Source organism: Syngnathus scovelli, chromosome 6 (assembly GCF_024217435.2).
Source record: "Syngnathus scovelli strain Florida chromosome 6, RoL_Ssco_1.2, whole genome shotgun sequence".
Lineage (NCBI taxonomy): Eukaryota > Metazoa > Chordata > Actinopteri > Syngnathiformes > Syngnathidae > Syngnathus > Syngnathus scovelli.
The window spans coordinates 14,668,992-14,689,579 of NC_090852.1; the positions used below are offsets into that span (position 1 = coordinate 14,668,992).

The 20,588-nt window shown below is 42.4% G+C and overlaps 1 protein-coding gene and 13 non-coding genes across 14 annotated transcripts in view; all 14 read right to left on the minus strand.

Annotated features, from left to right (window-relative positions):
- Positions 1 to 5,981: 5,981 nt before the first annotated feature.
- trnai-aau (transfer RNA isoleucine (anticodon AAU)) lies at positions 5,982 to 6,055 on the minus strand. The gene has a single exon. It is a non-coding gene; the product is annotated as a tRNA-Ile (tRNA).
- Positions 6,056 to 6,293: 238 nt separating this feature from the next.
- On the minus strand, positions 6,294 to 6,367 carry trnai-aau (transfer RNA isoleucine (anticodon AAU)). The gene has a single exon. It is a non-coding gene; the product is annotated as a tRNA-Ile (tRNA).
- A 229-nt stretch (positions 6,368 to 6,596) lies between these two features.
- On the minus strand, positions 6,597 to 6,670 carry trnai-aau (transfer RNA isoleucine (anticodon AAU)). Its single transcript has one exon. It is a non-coding gene; the product is annotated as a tRNA-Ile (tRNA).
- Positions 6,671 to 6,907: 237 nt separating this feature from the next.
- On the minus strand, positions 6,908 to 6,981 carry trnai-aau (transfer RNA isoleucine (anticodon AAU)). Its single transcript has one exon. It is a non-coding gene; the product is annotated as a tRNA-Ile (tRNA).
- Positions 6,982 to 7,207: 226 nt separating this feature from the next.
- On the minus strand, positions 7,208 to 7,281 carry trnai-aau (transfer RNA isoleucine (anticodon AAU)). Its single transcript has one exon. It is a non-coding gene; the product is annotated as a tRNA-Ile (tRNA).
- A 163-nt stretch (positions 7,282 to 7,444) lies between these two features.
- trnai-aau (transfer RNA isoleucine (anticodon AAU)) lies at positions 7,445 to 7,518 on the minus strand. The gene has a single exon. It is a non-coding gene; the product is annotated as a tRNA-Ile (tRNA).
- Positions 7,519 to 7,744: 226 nt separating this feature from the next.
- On the minus strand, positions 7,745 to 7,818 carry trnai-aau (transfer RNA isoleucine (anticodon AAU)). The gene has a single exon. It is a non-coding gene; the product is annotated as a tRNA-Ile (tRNA).
- A 226-nt stretch (positions 7,819 to 8,044) lies between these two features.
- Positions 8,045 to 8,118, minus strand: trnai-aau (transfer RNA isoleucine (anticodon AAU)). Its single transcript has one exon. It is a non-coding gene; the product is annotated as a tRNA-Ile (tRNA).
- Positions 8,119 to 8,344: 226 nt separating this feature from the next.
- Positions 8,345 to 8,418, minus strand: trnai-aau (transfer RNA isoleucine (anticodon AAU)). Its single transcript has one exon. It is a non-coding gene; the product is annotated as a tRNA-Ile (tRNA).
- A 237-nt stretch (positions 8,419 to 8,655) lies between these two features.
- On the minus strand, positions 8,656 to 8,729 carry trnai-aau (transfer RNA isoleucine (anticodon AAU)). The gene has a single exon. It is a non-coding gene; the product is annotated as a tRNA-Ile (tRNA).
- Positions 8,730 to 8,956: 227 nt separating this feature from the next.
- trnai-aau (transfer RNA isoleucine (anticodon AAU)) lies at positions 8,957 to 9,030 on the minus strand. The gene has a single exon. It is a non-coding gene; the product is annotated as a tRNA-Ile (tRNA).
- A 226-nt stretch (positions 9,031 to 9,256) lies between these two features.
- Positions 9,257 to 9,330, minus strand: trnai-aau (transfer RNA isoleucine (anticodon AAU)). The gene has a single exon. It is a non-coding gene; the product is annotated as a tRNA-Ile (tRNA).
- A 237-nt stretch (positions 9,331 to 9,567) lies between these two features.
- Positions 9,568 to 9,641, minus strand: trnai-aau (transfer RNA isoleucine (anticodon AAU)). The gene has a single exon. It is a non-coding gene; the product is annotated as a tRNA-Ile (tRNA).
- A 786-nt stretch (positions 9,642 to 10,427) lies between these two features.
- Positions 10,428 to 20,588, minus strand: part of zfpm1 (zinc finger protein, FOG family member 1) — a 70,021-nt gene continuing 59,860 nt past the window's right edge. The window contains exons 5-9 of the mRNA XM_049724213.2: positions 17,959 to 18,061; positions 17,511 to 17,756; positions 16,918 to 17,154; positions 16,583 to 16,825; positions 10,428 to 15,382 (exon numbers count right to left, since the gene is read on the minus strand). Coding sequence (XP_049580170.1) covers positions 12,810 to 15,382; positions 16,583 to 16,825; positions 16,918 to 17,154; positions 17,511 to 17,756; positions 17,959 to 18,061 — 3,402 coding nt within the window. The 3' untranslated portion in view covers positions 10,428 to 12,809. The remainder of the gene's footprint in view (positions 15,383 to 16,582; positions 16,826 to 16,917; positions 17,155 to 17,510; positions 17,757 to 17,958; positions 18,062 to 20,588) is intronic.

Here is a 20,588-nt window from a genome sequence, read left to right on the forward strand (position 1 = left end):
CGGCAAAATTCGAAGTGCCCACTTCTGCCACTTTCTTTACCCTACCATTCAAAAGCTTGGGGTCACCCAGACAATTTAGTGTTTTTCATGGAATCGAACATAATTACACAAGGGTTTTCAACCATCCACTAGGCTTCTAACACAATTAGCAAGCACAATGGACCATTGTGCCACTGGAGGGATGGTTGCTGGAAATGGGCCTATATGTATAGATATTACATTCAAAACCAGATGTTTGCAGCTAGAATAATCATTTACCACATTAACAATGTATGGAGTGTATTCCTGATTAATAAAAAGGTTATCCTCATTGAAAAAAATAGCAATTTTCTTTTAAAAATAAGGACATTTCTAAGTGACCCCAAATATTTGTACGGGAGTGTATTTAGAGCTTTCACAACAGAATACTTTGTGGCTCATCTATAAAACTATAGAGATGGGCACGAGTTTTGCATCCCTGGGCATCCTTACGTCTTTATCCTTCGATTCATCCCAATCCCCTCTTTATGTGAGGAGGAAATTTACTGCTTTATTTTCGTGGTGAGTGACATGACTATAATGTGTTTTATTTATGGTAGAAAGCAACAAGCGGAAATGGTCTATTTGTGTAATAATGTTGACGTGTGTCACAGTTTCAAACGGGGTATTTTAATGTAGAATTAGCTCTGTCGCTCAGGCATGTATACGAGTTAGTGATTCCGAAACTGTAATTTTGACTTTAAACCAAATATTGACGCAAGTAAAGGTAGTGAATAGCCTTGGGGTCTGTGTGACGGGACTGGAAAACATGCAACGACACAGCGAACTTTCTTACTGGCTGGGAGTATCTTGTGAGTGGACTGAATTGTCGGAATATCGGAACTGTAGAACTGCAGAAGAAACCACCAAAACCCTTTGAGAGCACATTCCAAACAAATTAGAAGGCAACCAACAACTGGTTTTGAGCTCAAAGGTTTAGTCAATATATAAATACTAGACCTTTTTCCGGAGCTCTGTCTTGAGGGAACGAATGTGGTAGGAACGTCCAGCCAATTGCTCCCATTGGTTCCACTTCACGGGACGGTTCTCTGCATTGAAAATTGTCTCGCACACCTTGGGACATGTCTTGCTTTGCTGACTAATAAGCAGAAGAATGAATCTGGAATGACAAGTACATTGCTTATAAGTGGCCTTGCCGGGCGAGGAAAAAGGTGCTGTTTTCAGTCTCCAAAGAATCAATCTTCTACCCGGGAATAAGGAACAAATTAGGCTGAGAGTGGTTTGAAAAAGAACACCTCGACATCGTACATGTCCTGCTTTTCCTTTCATGGACGAAGATACGACGCAAAAACTCGCACTGTGCTAATGTGGTTGCATTAAACCACCGGAGCAGAGTCACCATGAGTGCCACAATAACATCGAGCATTTTTTAATGTGTGTGGGAGACGTTACTATTTGTCAACTTCTGAAATTATTGCTACAAAAATCTTCATTTTATGGACAGTAACTTAGGGTGATTGTCACTAAGCTGGAGAGAGCGAGCAAGCACAGAGTTCAATGTGAGTGTTTTTAGATTTTATGGACAGGAACTAGCGTTTCTGTTCACATGAACTTTGAAGAATGATTGTAGTTTTATGATATCGAGTGACGTTAAGCTTGTCTATATTTAAGTCTCCCGGTGACCAGGCAGTGGGAAGTAGTTTGGCTCCAAACAGTTATGTCTGCTTGAAGCTAAATAAGACTGCTGTCCACCCTTTTTAAAAAAAATCTGACCAACTTTATTACATACGCCTTAGAGCTTTTCAGATTCATCGCATCTGAAACAGCAGAGTTCAGAATGTCGTAAGACGTGACTGTAACTTGGAGCTGGCCGCTTTTTTTTATGTCTTCCTCCTCCCCCGCTAAGATTAGCAGGAAGTGAGATTGAAATGTTTTCTCTTAGAGGTTGCAACAGTTGGCATTCCCATAAAGTCTGTAACTGTCATCGAAAGTGGGTTCCCATAGAAATAAAAACCTGGTTTTGCTATATCAGAAGTTCCGCCCACATTTCATTCTGGGGTGATCTTCACACATAGCTAATATGAACATTTTGTGGTTGGTGTCAAAGAATGGTTTAGCAGGAAATTACTTTGGAAGTTCAATGTGACGTCATGAAAAAGAAAGTCTTCCGGCTGGACAGCACTATGTTTAGGTTAGAGGAGATTAATTGAGCAGAAACTTTCAGCCAACATTGACAAAGTGTATGAAACTGAACAGGTCATTATTTGGTTTTACAAAAAAAAAATTCAGAGTTAAGTAAATATTCTTCAAATTATATTTTTTCAGGTCAGTACAAATAATTTCACAAAAGTACAACAAAAATCTTAAATGATAAAAATATATGTTTACTCTAATGCAAAAGAAACATTTAGAAAAAAAAGTGCCATCAATCATGCTGGTAGCAAAAAGTTAACCTGATTTAATTTCAAATGAATATGCATTAAATCATTTAGTTGCAACTGTGGATCATCGATATTGTTCTCCTTTATGATTTAGTCTCCCGACAAATAACGAAATGTGAGCCCACTATTGGTTCTCGAAGCTCCAGCTGACAGAACAGCAAATGCCTTCACCTTTTGTACAAACCGCATGCGTCAACATGGGACGTGGGAACAGATGGGTTTGACATTTGGAAGAGAAGCGATTGCTGTGACACTGCAAAGCATGCGTGGCTGCCAGTAGGCGGGGGTCAAAACATCTATTTGTGACACCAAGGCGGCTACATAATGCTTGTTAACACCGATAAAAATACATCAGAAGGCAGAACAGGGAAATACGCATAACTGCCTTAAAAATTGGATATGTACTGTACATCTAAAATCTCCAAGGCAACAAGATGTATGTCCTATATGTGGGCGTTCGGAATGGGTGAGGCAACAGTCCTTTTATGGATGGCAATCAAACAAGGTCACTGACTAACTAACTGAACGGTACTTGCTCATGCAGCAATACCCAAGGGCGGCATTAATTAAATTCCATTTTGTGTAATCTTGGTCTTACTTCAGAAGCAGTAAAAATATTAAGATGTAATTTACCCTCTGTAATGTGGTCACGTACATTATTTTTTCTATGTAATTTTAATTTTTATGTAATTTTAACTACTTTTAACTCCAATCTTTTTTAAAACTTAAAATAACTAAATTTCAATGAAATGATTGTATCAGTGAACGAAGACAATAATATTACATAAATACATTTGTCCAAATTCATGCCAGCAAAAAAAAACTTGAAAAATATTATTTTATTGTACATTTCGAACGCATATGATTTTAAGCAAGTTAACGATGGAAATCATGTCTTAAATGGCAATGACAATTTTTAATTTGCGAATCCTGCTTTTGCTTGGAATCCCTTTTACAGCAAATATTAGACAGCCTGTAAATTGTTACTGCACAGAAACAACTGTATTCACTCTCATGCTGTTGGTATTAAACAAAATGTGTCACTGTATTAAACCTTGGCTTATATGAAATCATTTTTGATTCTGTTAATTTAGACTGCTTTTTCTTATTTTTCCTGGACGTTTCAAAATGTGGTTGCTTGGTCAATACTTAGTTTCAGTCAACTTTTCCAATGACATTTCCAGCCTGCACATTTCTGCCTGTCCTTCAGCTCTTTCTTCTGTTTTATTGTCCTTTGCTTGTGTCTATGATGGACCCTTTTCAAGTATAAAAACTAGCCTTCAGAGTGAAAATGAAAATCTTTTTTTCTGAGCTTCCTCCATCACAGCTTGAAGTGTTTTGATTAGTGCTTTTGTGCTTTAGCTCAAGGCCCAACACTAAAAGGTAATTAGCAACCTTTTTAGGAATTTAAATTAATTTTCCTATACGCTGTATGATTTTGGGCTGAAGAATTTAAGCCTCCTTAAAAATCCACTCATTATAAAAACATAATTGTCCATGACATATTCATGCTTTTATGCATTAAGAGTAGGCCTACATATTAGTTGCAACAATTTAGTACCTATAATTTTTTCATACTAACCTAGTCCCAGTCCTTCCACCACATCTCCTTTTTTACATTTCTCACATATATTGTGTGAATGCTAAGTTCATGGAACTGAAAAGGCATACATTCAATGCACAAATATTTTAGTGTGATTCTCAGATGACCACCAATGGTTGTTTGGTGCTCATATTTTTTCCTGACCCACTGACCTCATAGATGAATGGAGAAGATTTACAACACATCTGGGCAAAGTCAGGCTCTTGGACTACAACCAGCCTGTCCACCATCTCTGCAGTCTTTGGCAAGTCAAACTAAAACGTCAACTATGCTTTGGTTATATTATCAAATGCATATGCATCAGCAATGCAAGCAAACAAGAGAAGCAACTTGTCTTCAGTTTTGCCAACTTAGTAACTCAATGACTTCTGACCACATGCTAGCTAATAATAAAAAAAAAAACACTCTGAATAGCTGTAGTGGTAACACTACTTGAAATTAGCCTACTTTTTGCTGTTGGTAATATGTTTTTCTCACGGATCGGATGGAGCAGGGCGACCAAATGCAGCTTGGACCCGGGTTTACTGGACAAAACAAACTAACAGACTCGGCAAACTGACATAACTTGACGAAATAACAAAAGGACTAACCGACAGGGATGCGAAACAAAGGATGTGAAGACATTAAGACAACAGGAACCAAAAAGACATCGAGACAACAACAACACACACACAATGACCCGAAGGGTCGTGAGGGGCAGACAGGACTTATATACACGACAGGTAACAAGAGGCAGGTGAGACTATTCACGCTTAATCATGGAGGGGAGGGGCGAGCACACAGACGGAAACCATGACAACAGAGACACATAGTAACACGGCTGGGGACGAGACGTGACAGTTTTTGCACAAGCAAAAAACAGCATTGCATGGAATAGGCAATTGGTTAGGTTGTGTAATTAATCAAACGAAATACAATGTTGTAAATAATGTGAAAGTTATATTACAGGTACATGCCATTTATTGATAATAAAGTGTGTTTACACAGATTTATTTATTGTATTGGATTTATTTCTAACTACACAATGCTAAAAACGAAATGCACTTCAGTAGCTTCAAGGTTCACTCATGGTTACAGTTTATTTAGATTGTAGGACAGGGAGTTCTATTTTGCAGCACTCTGCTTTGTGAGTACACACACATACGCACACACACACGCACACACACACTAGACTCCACTCGAAAGCAATGCTTCAGTGATCAAGTGGACAGCTGGTATTGGCTTGTCACACTTGACCACTTTTGTCATCGATAGTCATTGTCCAAACTCAATGGCAGCTTGCTGTTGGATGCTGTGAGTAAGTGTGTGTATTTGTGTGAAAATGAATGAGTGAGGGATTTTCATTTGTTTGTGAACATTAGAGTTTTGAAAGTGGCAATTTTTCGTCCTTGTGACCTTTCGCTCCATTTCCAATCTTGGCTTACAATACAATACAGTGATCCCTCACCACTTCGCGCTTCACCTATCGCGGCGGCGCGACTTTGCGTGTTTATAAGTGACGGGAGAACGGCGTTTAAATACACGCTGATAGCGCGGGCCGTGCCTCTGAGCAATGTGCATCGATCGCTGCAGGCAAGCGCGGATCAGACAAACGGGAATCAGTTGGAACGCGTGCGTGTGTCAAAGCAGACAAAACGGCAATGATTGACTGGCGACGATCGCCGTCTATTTACACGCCCTAATCAGCGGGTAACACGGGACAGATGGTGGTGATCAGCCATCTGCGTCTGGTCAACCAATGTCCCCAAAAGTCCTGCCTTGGTTTAAAATATCTAACATTTTTAATGAGAGGAGTGGCGAGGGATTTCCTTTGGGTCTGCTGAAGATAAAACCATATACAATGTATGACACCTCAGTGATGGAAACTATCAACCCACTAAGAACAGTATGTTCAAGCGAGGACTTTTGCAGCATTTCAGTTCTGGCAAAGCTCAAGCAGCACACATAAATAACTGCAGTGGCCCATATGGGGGTTGAACCCATGACCTTGGCGTTATTAGCACCATGCTCTAACCAACTGAGCTAACAGGCCACATCTTGGTTTGTGTCTGGTCAACCAATGTCCCCAAAAGTCCTGCCTTGGTTTAAAAATTTTAATGAGAGGAGTGACGAGGGATTTCCTTTGGGTCTGCTGAAAATAAAACCATATACAATGTATGACACCTCAGTGATGGAAGATATCAACCCACTAAGAACAGTATGTTCAAGCGAGGACTTTTGCTGTATTTCAGTTCTGACAAAGCTCAAGCAGCACACATAAATATCTACAGTGGCCCATATGGGGGTCGAACCCATGACCTTGGCGTTATTAGCACCACGCTCTAACCAACTGAGCTAACAGGCCACAATTCCATGTGCGTTTGGTCAACTAATGTCCCCAAAAGTCCCGCCTTGGTTTAAAAATAGGAGTGGCGAGGGGTTTCCTTTGAGTCTGCTGAAGATAAAATCATATACGATGTATGACGCCTCAGTGATGGAAACTATCAACCCACTAAGAACAGCATGTTCAAGTGGGGACTTTTGCACCATTTCAGTTCTGACAACGCTCAAGCAGCACACTTAAATAACTACAATGGCCCATATGGGGGTCGAACCCATGACCTTGGCGTTATTAGCACCACGCTCTAACCAACTGAGCTAACAGGCCACATTTTGGTTTGCGTCTGGTCAACCAATGTCCCCAAAAGTCCTGCCTTTGTTTAATATTTTAATGAGAGGAGTGACGAGGGATTTCCTTTGGGTCTGCCGAAGATAAAACCATATATAATGTATGACACCTCAGTGATGGAAACTATCAACCCACTTTGAATAGCATGTTCAAGCGAGCACTGTTGCAACTTTTCAGTTACGGCAAAACTCAAGAAGTACATGTAAGGAAGGGCAGTGGCCCATATGGGTGTCGAACCCATGACCTTGGCATTATTAGCACCATGCTCTAACCAACTGAGCTAACAGGCCACAGTTTGGTTTGCATCTGGTCAACAAATGTCCCCAAAAGTCCCGCCTTGGTTTAAAAATGGGAGTGGCGAGGGGTTTCCTTTGAGTCTGCTGAAGATAAAATCATATACAACGTATGACACCTGAGTGACGGACATCAACCCACTGAGAACAGCATGTTCAAGCGGGGACATTTGCAGCATTTCAGTTCTGACAAAGCTCAAGAAGTACACATAAATAACTACAGTGGCCCATATGGGGGTCGAACCCATGACCTTGGCGTTATTAGCACCACGCTCTAACCAACTGAGCTAACAGGCCATCGATTCGGCCGCATCTGGTCAACAAATGTCCCCAAAAGTCCTGCCTTGCTTTAAAATATACAATGTATGACACCTCAGTGACGGACAACATCAACCCACTAAGAACAGTTTGTTCAAGCGAGGACTTTTGCAGCGCAAGGAGCACACATAAGTATCGACAGTGGCCCATATGGGGATCGAACCCATGACCTTGGCGTTATTAGCACCACGCTCTAACCAACTGAGCTAACAGGCCACATTTTGGTTTGCGTTTGGTCAACTAATGTCCCCAAAAGTCCCGCCTTGGTTTAAAAGTCGTGGCGAGGGGTTTCCTTTGGGTCTGCTGAAGATAAAACCATACACAATGTATGACACCTCAGTGATGGAAAATATCAACCCACTAAGAAGAGTATGTTCAAGCGAGGACTTTCGCAGCGTTTCAGTTCTGGCAGAGCTCAAACAGCACACATAAGTATTGACAATGGCCCATATGGGGGTCGAACCCATGACCTTGGCGTTATTAGCACCACGCTCTAACCAACTGAGCTAACAGGCCACAGTTTGGTTTGCGTTTGGTCAACTAATGTCCCCAAAAGTCCCGCCTTGGTTTAAAAATCGTGGCGAGGGGTTTCCTTTGGGTCTGCCGAAGATAAAACCATATATAATGTATGACACCTCAGTGATGGAAACTATCAACCCACTTTGAACAGCATGTTCAAGCGAGCACTGTTGCAACTTTTCAGTAACGGCAAAACTCAAGAAGTACATGTAAGGAAGGGCAGTGGCCCATATGGGGGTCGAACCCATGACCTTGGCGTTATTAGCACCACGCTCTAACCAACTGAGCTAACAGGCCACAATTCCTTCAGCGTTTGGTCAACTAATATCCCCAAAAGTCCCGCCTTGGTTTAAAAATGGGAGTGGCGAGGGGTTTCCTTTGAGTCTGCTGAAGATAAAATCATATACAACGTATGACACCTCAGTGACGGACATCAACCCACAAAAACCAGCATGTTCAAGCGGGGACATTTGCAGCATTTCAGTTCTGACAAAGCTCAAGAAGCACACATAAATAAATACAGTGGCCCATATGGGGGTCGAACCCATGACCTTGGCGTTATTAGCACCACGCTCTAACCAACTGAGCTAACAGGCCACAGTTTGGTTTGCATCTGGTCAACAAATGTCCCCAAAAGTCCTGCCTTGGTTTTAAATAGATTTCATGAGAACAGTGACAAGGGATTTCCTTTGAGTCTGCTGAAGATAAAATCATATACAACGTATGACACCTCAGTGACGGACATCAACCCACTGAGAACAGCATGTTCAAGCGGGGACATTTGCAGCATTTCAGTTCTGACAAAGCTCAAGAAGTACACATAAATAACTAGAGTGGCCCATATGGGGGTCGAACCCATGACCTTGGCGTTATTAGCACCACGCTCTAACCAACTGAGCTAACAGGCCATCGATTCAGCTGCATCTGGTCAACAAATGTCCCCAAAAGTCCTGCCTTGCTTTAATAATTCTAAAATTTTAATGAGAGGAGTGACGCGCGATTTCCTTTGGGTCTGCTGAAGATAAAATCATATACAATGTATGACACCTCAGTGACAGACAACATCAACCCACTAAGAACAGTATGTTCAAGCGAGGACTTTTGCAGGGCAAGGAGCACACATAAGTAACGACAGTGGCCCATATGGGGATCGAACCCATGACCTTGGCGTTATTAGCACCACGCTCTAACCAACTGAGCTAACAGGCCACATTTCCAATTGCGTCTGGTCAACTAATGTCCCCAAAAGTCCCGCCTTGGTTTAAAAATAGGAGTGGCGAGGGGTTTCCTTTGAGTCTGCTGAAGATAAAATCATATACAATGTATGACACCTCAGTGATGGAAACTATCAACCCACTAACAGCATGTTTAAGTGGGTTCTTTTGCACCATTTCAGTTCTGACAAAGCTCAAGGAGCACACTTAAACAACTACAATGGCCCATATGGGGGTCGAACCCATGACCTTGGCGTTATTAGCACCACGCTCTAACCAACTGAGCTAACAGGCCACAATTCGGTTTGTGTCTGGTCAACCACTGTCCCCAAAAGTCCTGCCTTGGTTTAACATTTTAATGAGAGGAGTGACGAGGGATTTCCTTTGGGTCTGCTGAAGATAAAACCATACACAATGTATGACACCTCAGTGATGGAAAATATCAACCCACTAAGAAGAGTATATTCAAGCGAGGACTTTTGCAGCGTTTCAGTTCTGGCAGAGCTCAAGCAGCACACATAAGTATTGATAATGGCCCATATGGGGGTCGAACCCATGACCTTGGCGTTATTAGCACCACGCTCTAACCAACTGAGCTAACAGGCCACATTTTGGTTTGCGTCTGGTCAACAAAGTCCTGCCTTGGTTGCAAACGCTTTGGTACAAATGATTATGTACAATTTCCTGACGTTTTCATTGTTATCAATTGCTTAATTGATAATAACTACAATAATAACTACATTGTAATTCCCAAAGTGTTGCATGTACAATTTTCCCTCAGGAGATGCAGATTGTCCCATGTTCATATTCAGTACGTTAAGTGGGTCCTGGAACTTCTCAACTGAAGCATCTCATATAACAGGACTTTTTACGACATACAGGGACTTCCTCAGTACCCTCACTTGTTTTATTTCCCTCTTCCGCCTTACAATACTCCTAAGACTTTTTCAGTAATTCACCTAAAAAAAAACGGCAGAGGATATTTTATGCTCGGGTGACAATTTACATGCCGTCGTTTACGTAACACGTATGCAAAGGCTAAATTTAAAATAAAAGCTCGACAAATAATACACTGGTGTCAAACATTTTGTCTTAATGGTTTGCTGATATCTACCGTCTAAATTACCTGGCAAAAGTCAAATAAAGGGAGTACCGGCACATTCTTACATTCTTTTCCCCACTTAAAACACTCTTCATCATCCATGATTTTAAAAGCTAGTCTGATGAGTCATTCAAGGTCTCTTCACAGGCCATCATCAAGACGACACTTTAGTTTAAAAGGAAGCTATTCACCTGTGATTAATCATACATACGTTTGAATGCGTCATTCACCAACCTTAAGATGTGCAAAATGAAAAGTGCGTACATAAAGGAGCAGACGTCACAACAAAGTACATTCCCATAATGTGTCTCAGAACTTTTTTTTATTTCCCATGCATAGTTTGGACAAGCTTATAGAGGAAATGAAATATATGAAAATAAAAAATAGAGGTTTTGACATTCATTGTGGTTTTCTACATCTGAGGAAAAATAAAGTGGGAGGGTCCTTCATAGTTCAATAAGAATTAGTCTGTTTTTTGATAGGGAAAAGTGCTGTATAAAATAAATACAGTTACAGGAAAAGTCCCTAAAATAAATTTTAAACAACAACAACACAGTGCAATAAAATGGGAAAAGACCAACACAATAAAATAAAATTCCAGCAGTTGACAAGATTCTGACTCTGGGCTCTCTCTGCAACTGTAAACTATTTTAGTGAAGATAATGTATCAATGTAAAAAGATGTCCAATAATTAAATGTGTCGGATGAATTGCAGCAAAAGAGAAAATTGGTGGAAACATAATTAAAATTGGACTCACACCGTCATCGCATATGACCTACAGACATTGTGTCATGGTTTTAAAATGCAGCTGTGATTTCATAGGATTAAGCAGAAGCGGTTTTCCACAAGGTTGTTTGAAATATTGTGTTTATTTAAGTGAGTGGCAACCATCTGAGCTATATGGAACATCATGGAACATCTAGCAGCTTTGGATTTATTCAGTGTAAAAAATGAGAGTGGGCTGCACAGACACATGACGCATACATTATTGAATGTTGTTCCTGGAAATCGGAATGTCTGACGAGGTCGTGATAATGCACACTGGTGATGAGAAAAATGTCGGGGACTTTGTGTTGTAGGACAATTGGCTTTCTGACACCGCCAATACATTTTTTTTTTGGTCATGATAGTCAAAAATGCTTGCAGGACAGATATAAATTCCACACTACTGACTTTTGCAATTACAACTAGATCTTGAATCTGATGAAATGAAAAGAGGTCTTCTATATTTGCATGTGCGACAAATGACAAATCAAAGTGTCACATGGACTCTCACCCAACACGTTATGAAATGACGTGTTTCCTTTAGTGCAATGAGGTGCTGGCCGTGCTGTAAAGAAACATGACAGTGTCTTTGCCCACGACAAACAATCACCATAATGAAAAGCATTTTAGAATGTATATTGATTGAATGGCATGGGGGGGGGGATGTCAAACACTTCATCTTACACTTATAGGACAAAGAAAAAAGAAAGCATGTCGATAAAGCCAGAATGAAATTAAAGATGTTGTATCGCTTAAATTTGGAAGGTGACTTCATTGCTATCACAGTATACAAGCAGCTGTGTCCAAAATATTTTTCCGAAGCCTTGATTGACGATTGGATCACGTTGTGCTGCTCATCCAACAGTAGATTAAATCAATTAAATATGAAATCAATCTAATGTTAATGTCACCATCGCATAGACTACAAACGCAGAAGAAAAATGGTTACACAATAAGAAAATTCAGTGTAGTCCCATGGAGAAGACAGATATCTACACAAAACCACTTCAACACACCGAGAGCCACACAGTTCCTTCTAACAGCATGAAGATAAAGCAAATAACAAATAAAAATACACGATATGTAGGTAGTTTTCTGTTGACATGAAATCAGTGAGGACTAGAAGATAAATATTTCACATTTGTCTCTCCCTTGCGTTTGAAGAGAAATAAAAAAAAATGCTTGTACGAAAGAAAAAAAAGAGAAATTTGAAATATCCTTCACTAATTAGTAACATTACATACCACATTTATTTTCTTTTTTTCTTAACAAAAATGCCTTAGCTTCTTCTAGTAAGCATAAAAGAGCCAGTGTTGAAACCAAAATGTCGTATAGAATTCTTTTTAGACATCATCGACTATGCACAGATAATAAAATTACATGATCAAGTCTTTTCTATACAAGAGATTATTCCTCTGTTTAGGTCTGGACCGAGGTGAAAAGACTCTCCGATCGCCTGTCGACGTAATTGTTGCTCAGTTCAACCGAGACAGAATGAGGTTGTGCACATAGAACCTTTTAACGTCCCACGACGCAAAATATTGAGAAGTGGTTGGTGTTTAATTTGGGACAAGAAAGTGACCTAGGGGACGAGGCACACTTTAGTGTGCAGGTAGTCATACGGGTAGGATCCCTCTCAGCTCACAGTGTTGTTGACCCACGAGAGAGGAATAATCAGTGAGTAACATCACTGGCAAATTGCGCTCAGGAGCAAAATGGACACCGGGCCTTGCCGACGAGTAACAGCCTTTCATTGGGATTAATGTCATGCCAGCTGAGTGCCACTTTAGCAAGGACTGACAGCACAAAGGGTGCATGGGACCTTCTTGGAGCGGAGTGAGGACTCGCATCTGCTCAGTCAGATTAATGAAGGGAAGGAGAAAGAGGATGATAGCAATTGCTCAGCTCACTTGACATGTTCAGCACTGTGGGAGGAACAGTAATATTTTTTGTGAGCTATGAATGTCGAGAGGCTGCTGAACTTAATATTGCACAGCCTACAGTAGCGGGAGTTACCGTTCTGGACCGGGGACACGACTGGGCTTTTGGGACCGGGGTTGGGTGCAGGGAGGTGACGCGAGGCAACGGTTGGTGAAGTCTTACCGGGGGGGAGGGATAGCCCCGCTGTTTCTCTTCGGTGGTCAGGCACAGGTGACAAAGTCAGAGGGGGAGGAGCCCTTGAGGGGGAAACGGGTTGAGGTGAACTCGCTGACGACGATCGCCCCTCACCTGATGGGCTGCCGTTTATCGGAGGGGAGCACGGAGAAGTGGCGTCGCTCCTTCCCTGCCCATTAATAGTATCTCTGTGAATGCGAGGGAGCAATTTTGAGGGGGCTCTGGGCGGGCTCGTTGAGTTGGTGGCTGTGACGCCGTCTCTGGGACTAAGGCTCGGGCTGGGACTAACTCTGCTGCCTGGCTGGGGTTGAGCCTCTTGGGGCGACTGAATAGAAACAACCAAGCCATGGACAGTCTTGAAGTGCTCCATTAGGTCACATGTGATGGACTTGTTAGGACAATATGGACAGACCATCTGAGAAGAAGCCATGCAAACGCCTGTGGCACCTGCACCTGGGGTGGCCGCATGTCTGCTTGTTGCATCAGGGGGAGTTGTGGCATCAGAGGCACTTAAGGCTGAGGTGTGAGGACTGGTTGATGAGCCTTGTGCCTGTGTCATCCATTCTGCGGGGAGTACTTTGGCTTCCACGGGCTGAAGAAGGAGATCTTGGCGATCCTGGTGAGACCTGCTTTTTGGAGATGTAGAAGCTGATCTTTTCAGCCTGTGAAGCTGTAAGCTTTGCTGTTGGAGGGTGGTGGCAGGGCAATAGTAGGTCTTATGAGCCAAGTAATTCTCAATGCTATTGAAGCTGATACTGCAGGCGGTGCACTTATGGTAATCGGTGAGCGGCAAGGCAGGAAGAATACTGCTGGTACCGTGATGAGGAACTTCTTTGAGGCGGGGCCTCTTGCTCAGATCGATCGGGCCGTCGCCTTCTGGGCTAGAGCAGCCTGCGGCAGTAGGAGAAACCTCTTGCTTCACTGCCAAGCCAAGTACGGAAGGAGAGGGCGCAGACGCGGCAGCGGCAACCGTGGCAGCGGCGGCGGCAGCCGCTAAGGCTTCTGTTCGCGCCATATGAATTTCATACATCTTCTTCCTTTTGCGTGTACGAATGGGCTGAGGATGAAAGGCTGCTGTGGTGGTTCCCTTTGCCGTGTGGACGGCTCGATGATTGGACGGGTCGTGGCGCGATGCACAGTAGAAGCGTTTGTGAACGGTGTAGTTTTCGTGACGGCTGAAGCGAATATTGCAGGCCTCACAAAAGGTTCTATTGGGATCATCATCCAGATCTTCAGCAGACCCGCTGGCGGGGCTCTGGCTACCTTCACTCGCTCGTCCTCCTCTACTGCCTACTCCCTCGCCTTCCGACGAGGATGATATTCCTTCCCGGCCTGTAGGAGTTTCGCTCTTCACCGACACTCTCTTGGTTTCTGTTGCTCCGCTATCTGCAGCAGGTTCGGATTCAGAGGGAGAGGCGGAACCTGCTCTGCTCACTGCTCCATCTTGAGGAGATGCTGATGAATCTTGCACCTTGCTGGACGGCACAGTGGCTGGGGAAGTATCTCTTGCTGATCCAGGGCCTGAAGCTGAGGTTGCACCTTCTCCGTGGTGCCTACTAGAGCAGTAAAGCCTCTTGTGTGCATAGAAATTGTTGATATTGTTGAATGTAATATCACACTCAAAGCAGGTGGTGCCTTTTAGAGGTGGTGTTTCTGCGGCTGTTGGTACAGTTGGTGCAGAGGGGAAGAAAGTGGCTGTGTTAGTCTGAGGAATTGCCTGGCCCTGCTTCAGACGGCTGTGAACCATCTCAGACATTTTCGCCAGGATCTCGGAGGCCTGAGGCAAAATGGCTGTTTCGGGGTTAAACATGTACTGAGGCAAAAACATTGATCCACCGGGGAAAACGGAGCCAGCACCACCTATGTGACTTGGGCTACAACCAGGAGTGGGACTCGTTGGTTCTGCTTTTACCGCTGTGGTGGCAGGACTCTTTGATGCCTGACAAATAGAGGTGGTCGTTTGCCTCTCCTTTATCTTCTCTGCTTTCTTGTCAGCCTCCTCACCGTCCTCTTTAAAGTCCATCTGGTGGTCTTCTGCCTCCGATTCTGAATGAGGCTCTTCTTTGATTCGGAGGGTGGTGGTTTGGTCATCAGGTGGACTGCATCCACGTGGAGTGGCGGAGCCTCCGTGAGCACCTGGGCTGGAGGAATCTGAATTTGGGACACAGCCTAGAGGCTCACCCTCCGGAGTCGACGGCTGATCAGCAGATGACGGGGTGCTTTGACGAGGGGTGGGACTCCTTTCGGCGGGGACTCTGACTTCAAGGTGGGTTCGTACGTGCTGCTGCAACTGGGAAGGTGAATCAGCGTTGTGGCCGCAAACTTGACACTTCAGAACCACTCCAGAGTCTCCTGGGCTGAGAACTGATCAAATAAAACAGGTTAAGGTAGTCACTACTATTCACACCGCAAATCATTGTACTGTTTTCATTTCATTTACTGACTTTATTTAAAAACGTAAAACAAAACCGACAAGTTTACATCAAGTAGCTTTCAATTGCAACCCGCACTTTTGCAAGTGAATGTCGGAAGCAAAGGTTAGCGTACAAGAGCCTTGACTTTATTAATTACGTGTCAAGAACAGCACCCCCCATGACAGAATAAGAGGTGTTGAAAATGGATGGAAAATTGATGATGGGGAAAATTATCCTTCAATCTATTGCTGATTGTTCTGAACTTTTGTTTGCACTTCCTGCAGTTGATGTCTTGTCAAGACTGAATGCCTCTGCCAACTGCAAACAAATAATTCACTCTTTTATTATTATTTATTGAGTATTCAAAATAAAGCGGATAACTGAGGCTTTGTTGTTTCGATACGTAGGAGAAAGGCTTCCTTTTCACAGCGCATTGAGCAGGGCGCAGCGTGGCGTCATCAAACCCATTCATTGCATATGTGGTAAGGGGCGGCCAGGTGCCGAGAATTAGAAAACGTTCTATTCAAGAGCGCCGGTGCCATGACATCAGGCATGTGGCTCCAATTGGGGAGAAGATGGCGGAGAGATTTAGTGGTATTTTGGCAGACTTACTGTCAAGTAAGATAATTATCCAAGTTGCCTGAGCTATTAAAGTTTCTCTCCTGCTCACATCTTCCTTTCTTAAAATGAACAGTCAAGGCTTTTTTTGTAACAGTGAACGAAGCATTTTGTAGAGGTGCGGTCTAAATACTGACTTATTTAATAGACTTATTTATGGTAGAAAGTAACAAGTGATCAAATTCCCTTTGATTGGCTGTCGATACGTGCGTAGAATAATTTTGGGCTTAAGATCAGGGGATGCTTTGAGAATAAGTGTCAATTTTTGTCTATGTGAAGCCCTTTGAGACTGTGATTTAGGGCTATACAAATAAACTTGACTTGACTTGACTTGACTTGACTTGACTTGACTTGACTTGACTTGGCTGAACTGGGAATCGCTTTAAGATGTTAAAATCAATATCGCTACTCTGCAATGTATTCAATTATGCTTGCTATAATTTTCACACAGAAAATAAAACAATGCTTGATTCTGACAAGAGTTGAAATTTCTTCAGAATGAGTCCTAAGACATATTTACATTGTGACTTACCTGTGGACATGGGCAACTTTGGAAGGCCCGGTCCTGGAGAGTAGACCTCACTACGAGATCCGGGCTGGCAAACCATGTGGCTCGTAACCAAGTGGCTGTAGAGAATGTCCCTCGTCGTGGAGACAAAGCCACAGCCGTGGCACACGCCGTTCAATGTGTCAGTGTGGACTTTCAAATGGCGCTCACAGTTTGCTTTAGTGGTGAAGGCAGACAGACAGATGAGACAGACAAATGGACGCTCCCCTGTGGGAAGAACAGGAAAGTGAAATGAGTCAGGGAAACAAAACTGTTGCTGAGGTTAAAAGTCTGTGTCTTCGACAATGCAATGTTCTCACCGCTATGTGTACGCATGTGAATCTCCAGTGAACTTGCGCTTGGGCAACTCTTGTTACACTGAGGAAAGGGGCAGATGCGTTCATTGGGATAGGACTCCTTCGGTTTGTCTTGTGGTCCAGGAGATGAGGCCGCGGCTGGCTGTTTCTGTCGGCTGGCACAGTAGTACATGAGGTGGGCTTGCAGGTTCCTTTCACTTCTGTACCAAATCCCACAGTCTTTGCACGGGAAAATGTCCTCTGATCACACAGATAACACAACGCTGAGTTGATTCAACACACAAAGTGAAGTGAGCACACTTTGAAAAGCTTCATTATTTCCATAGTTTTGCTGGGTGTGTAATCGAAGTTGATTTTTACAACTTTAGCGACAAATATAGTGTGCAACAGCCAGACAGGGCAGAAGCTTAACAGTCACTGAGTACTTGATAGTTGCTGCTAAAGAGCCGCATTGCCATCATGTGGCTAAAGTCAGCATTACTACAGGTACTTAAAAAAAAATCCTTGTTGCAGAATGTGAAACATTAGAATGTTATAAAATTTCTGGGAAGGTGATTGCAATATCTACTTATTTTAATGGGATTAAAAAAACTTACTATTGACAACAGCAGTAGCCAAGATTGCAGCCATGCCTGCTTGCTGTGGGAGGAGCTGGATGTCTGTGTGAAGAGCAGCAGGATACAGTGGCTCCTCTTTTGCCACCAATGTTTTAGGGGTTATAATGTTGGGAAGAGGGGAAGCCCTGGCGACAGGGGAGGAAGGTTTTGGAGGAAGCAGCGGAGTGGCCAGGAGTTTTTCTTCTACAAAAATGTCTCTGGTCACCTTGCAGAATAACTCTTCACCTAAAAACACATAGGGTCAGGACATGAGTAAATAACTGGGACACTTTACCATTTTAAAGCAATTTTAATCATGATAAACTGCATCTAAATTTGATAAACTTCATATTATCATTTCATTAATGACATGCAGTGGAGATCTTCAGGCTAAAAGTCAAATTGTGAGACGAGTTGGGCACAGCAATATCTCTGTTGCCGATCTCACCTTGGCTGTAGATAGTACAGTTGGCCTCTGATGGGTTCGTGGTCAACGCAAGACTTGTTATCCAACAATCTGGATCATCACACACCAAGGTCCAATTGGAATTCTACATTAAAAAAAATATACAGAGGCACAGCAAAATATAATAGCTAAACACACAAATCTCCTTAACTTCAATTCTTAGAATCATCATCAACTTTCACTAATCCTTATGGAACCGGTGGAACTGATGCTGATTCAGCAATTATGCTCTTAAGAGAACAATAGTGCACTTTTGATCATCCGTGCAGTCGCCCAGTGTAGTCATTCATTAAATAAAATAAAAAATAAATAAATAGCACATATGCAATTATGTTTAATAGCCAGTTGGGGGCAGCAGGGATTCAATATTATGGTGTGGCAGAATTAAGAACACGTTTTCATTCCACGACTGATTGCCAATAACTCAAACAAGACACAAGCCATCAAACCTATAAAGACAATTTGATGTAACAAAGGTCACACGCCTAACTGCAGGCCTGCTGGGTGAGAGGCCTGGTCCTGAGGTCCGCCACAAAGCCCCCTCTAACACCCAGAAGGACACTCAAAACATAAAAAACTCCACAGGGTCCATGAACCGGTACAGAGGTGGTTCGGCGAGCAGGTCACAGACTACAGAGCGAGCCGATGGACTGTTCCGGTGTAAACAAAGATCAGACGTTTGGAAATCAGAAAATTGGTACAGGCAAGACTTTTTAAACAGCAAATTTGGTGCAAATAAAAAAAGAGGAAAAAAAAAACATGATGGAACACCAAAACACGTGACAAAGATGGAAATTATGCGTGGGATTGTTTGGGATGGAAAGAAGAGTGGGACGAGAGAAATAAGCTTCTCATTCTGTTCTCCAGTAGAGATCGAGGCCGAGCGTATTGTATTTCACGGGGAATTGAAGCTGATGGGACGATACGACTGCTTTTGTTTTAATTTGTAACCCAATGCTGGAGCCGTCTGAGTCGTAAGTACTTCTAATTTGTTTCAGACTAATTCATCATGGCCATGAGTTTGGAATTTACCATGATAAGGCAATTGGGAGAGCTCAGTAGCACACCAGTGGAAAACACAAACACCACACATCCGTACGCTCATAAAATAAAAAAAATGAAAAAAATCATCAAAATGGGCCTATAATGAATTTAAATTTAGAAATTAAAATCCCAAAGTGGTGACTACATATCTCTACAATGTTACACTTACTATGAATAATAGTATTAATATGATTACAAACTGGTGACAAAATGACAACATTATAAAATGGTTACAAACTTTTGAATCCAACAAATGAACATGTTGATCACGGAACTCCCGCAGTTGTATAATTGAATTATTAGGATGAGTATACCAAATTACATGAGATACAGTTAATCCAAACACTGAATAAAAGTAAAAAAAAAAGAGTCCAAAGTGTATGCCATAAGGGTAAATAATAGACAAGAAAGGATCAAGGATTTACAAGGATCCCCAAAATTGATGCCCCCACCCAACATGCTCTTTTTTTTTTTTTCTAAGTAATAGGGACAGAAGCAGAAACCACCAAAATGACATGCTGAGTTATTGTACCTTGAAATGTACTGAGTGTGCATTTTTCTATGATCGTATCTCATACTTGAGAAGCATTGTGGTCTTATAGACTGAACTTTAAGAATTGCTGGTCCATCCTGGAAATTGTCAAATAGAAAATTTGAAACTTGCATATACATATATATTACATGTCAATGTGTTTCTCATCAACAAAAACGGGAATTTAAAACAATAAAATCTGTCTTTTTTTTTTTTGCTGTGTTTTGCCTTTAAGAAGTTATCTGGATGCACGGCTGAGCCGTCACAATGTCTTCATCTTGGGGTCTTGCGGTCTCTCAAGAGAATGTAACAATAACAGCACATTTTTGAATAATATGTCAGATGTGACAACATCCAACATGAACCTCAACAGCAGTCGATACGAGATCGGCAGTTCCTCCTAAACAGTACGTGCTGAATTTCCCCATTGCCGGGCTAATAACGGCTTATAATAATATATCATGAGAACTGAAACACAAGAGGGTTGAACCAAGACTTGCTACTGGAGGATATAAACGGCAAAAATATTTGATTAATATCATATACCCAGCATTTCAGTTATTAGCCAATTAGACAATCATCTATAAATCCGCAGAGATGAAGATTTATTCAACGTCAAGACATTTCCTTGGCTGCCATTTTAACTGTCAACGCAGCTCTCCATCTATCAGTCAGGCCTTTCCGCTACAGCTTGGTGGAGAGCATTGCCTTAAGCCCCATCAGCCGGAGGAGAGTCTTTGAGCCACAGTCTAAGCCCGGACCCTGGTCCCCTCATGAATATTAACTAGCCTTGAGCCTGGCTTTAATCTGCCTGATCCTCGCACTGCTGCTGCTGAGACGATAGCGAATCTAATTATTTGGTCTGATATTAACCCCCCGCTCCCACAGCCCCAGCACACACGCATACATCTCCGCAACGTCCGACAGCACGTCTTGGCTCTTCCAACATTCAAACATGTATTCCGGCACAAACACACACCGAACTGAACTCTAAGCCACCTTCACTTACTAAAGTCAATTCATGCATCACATTTGT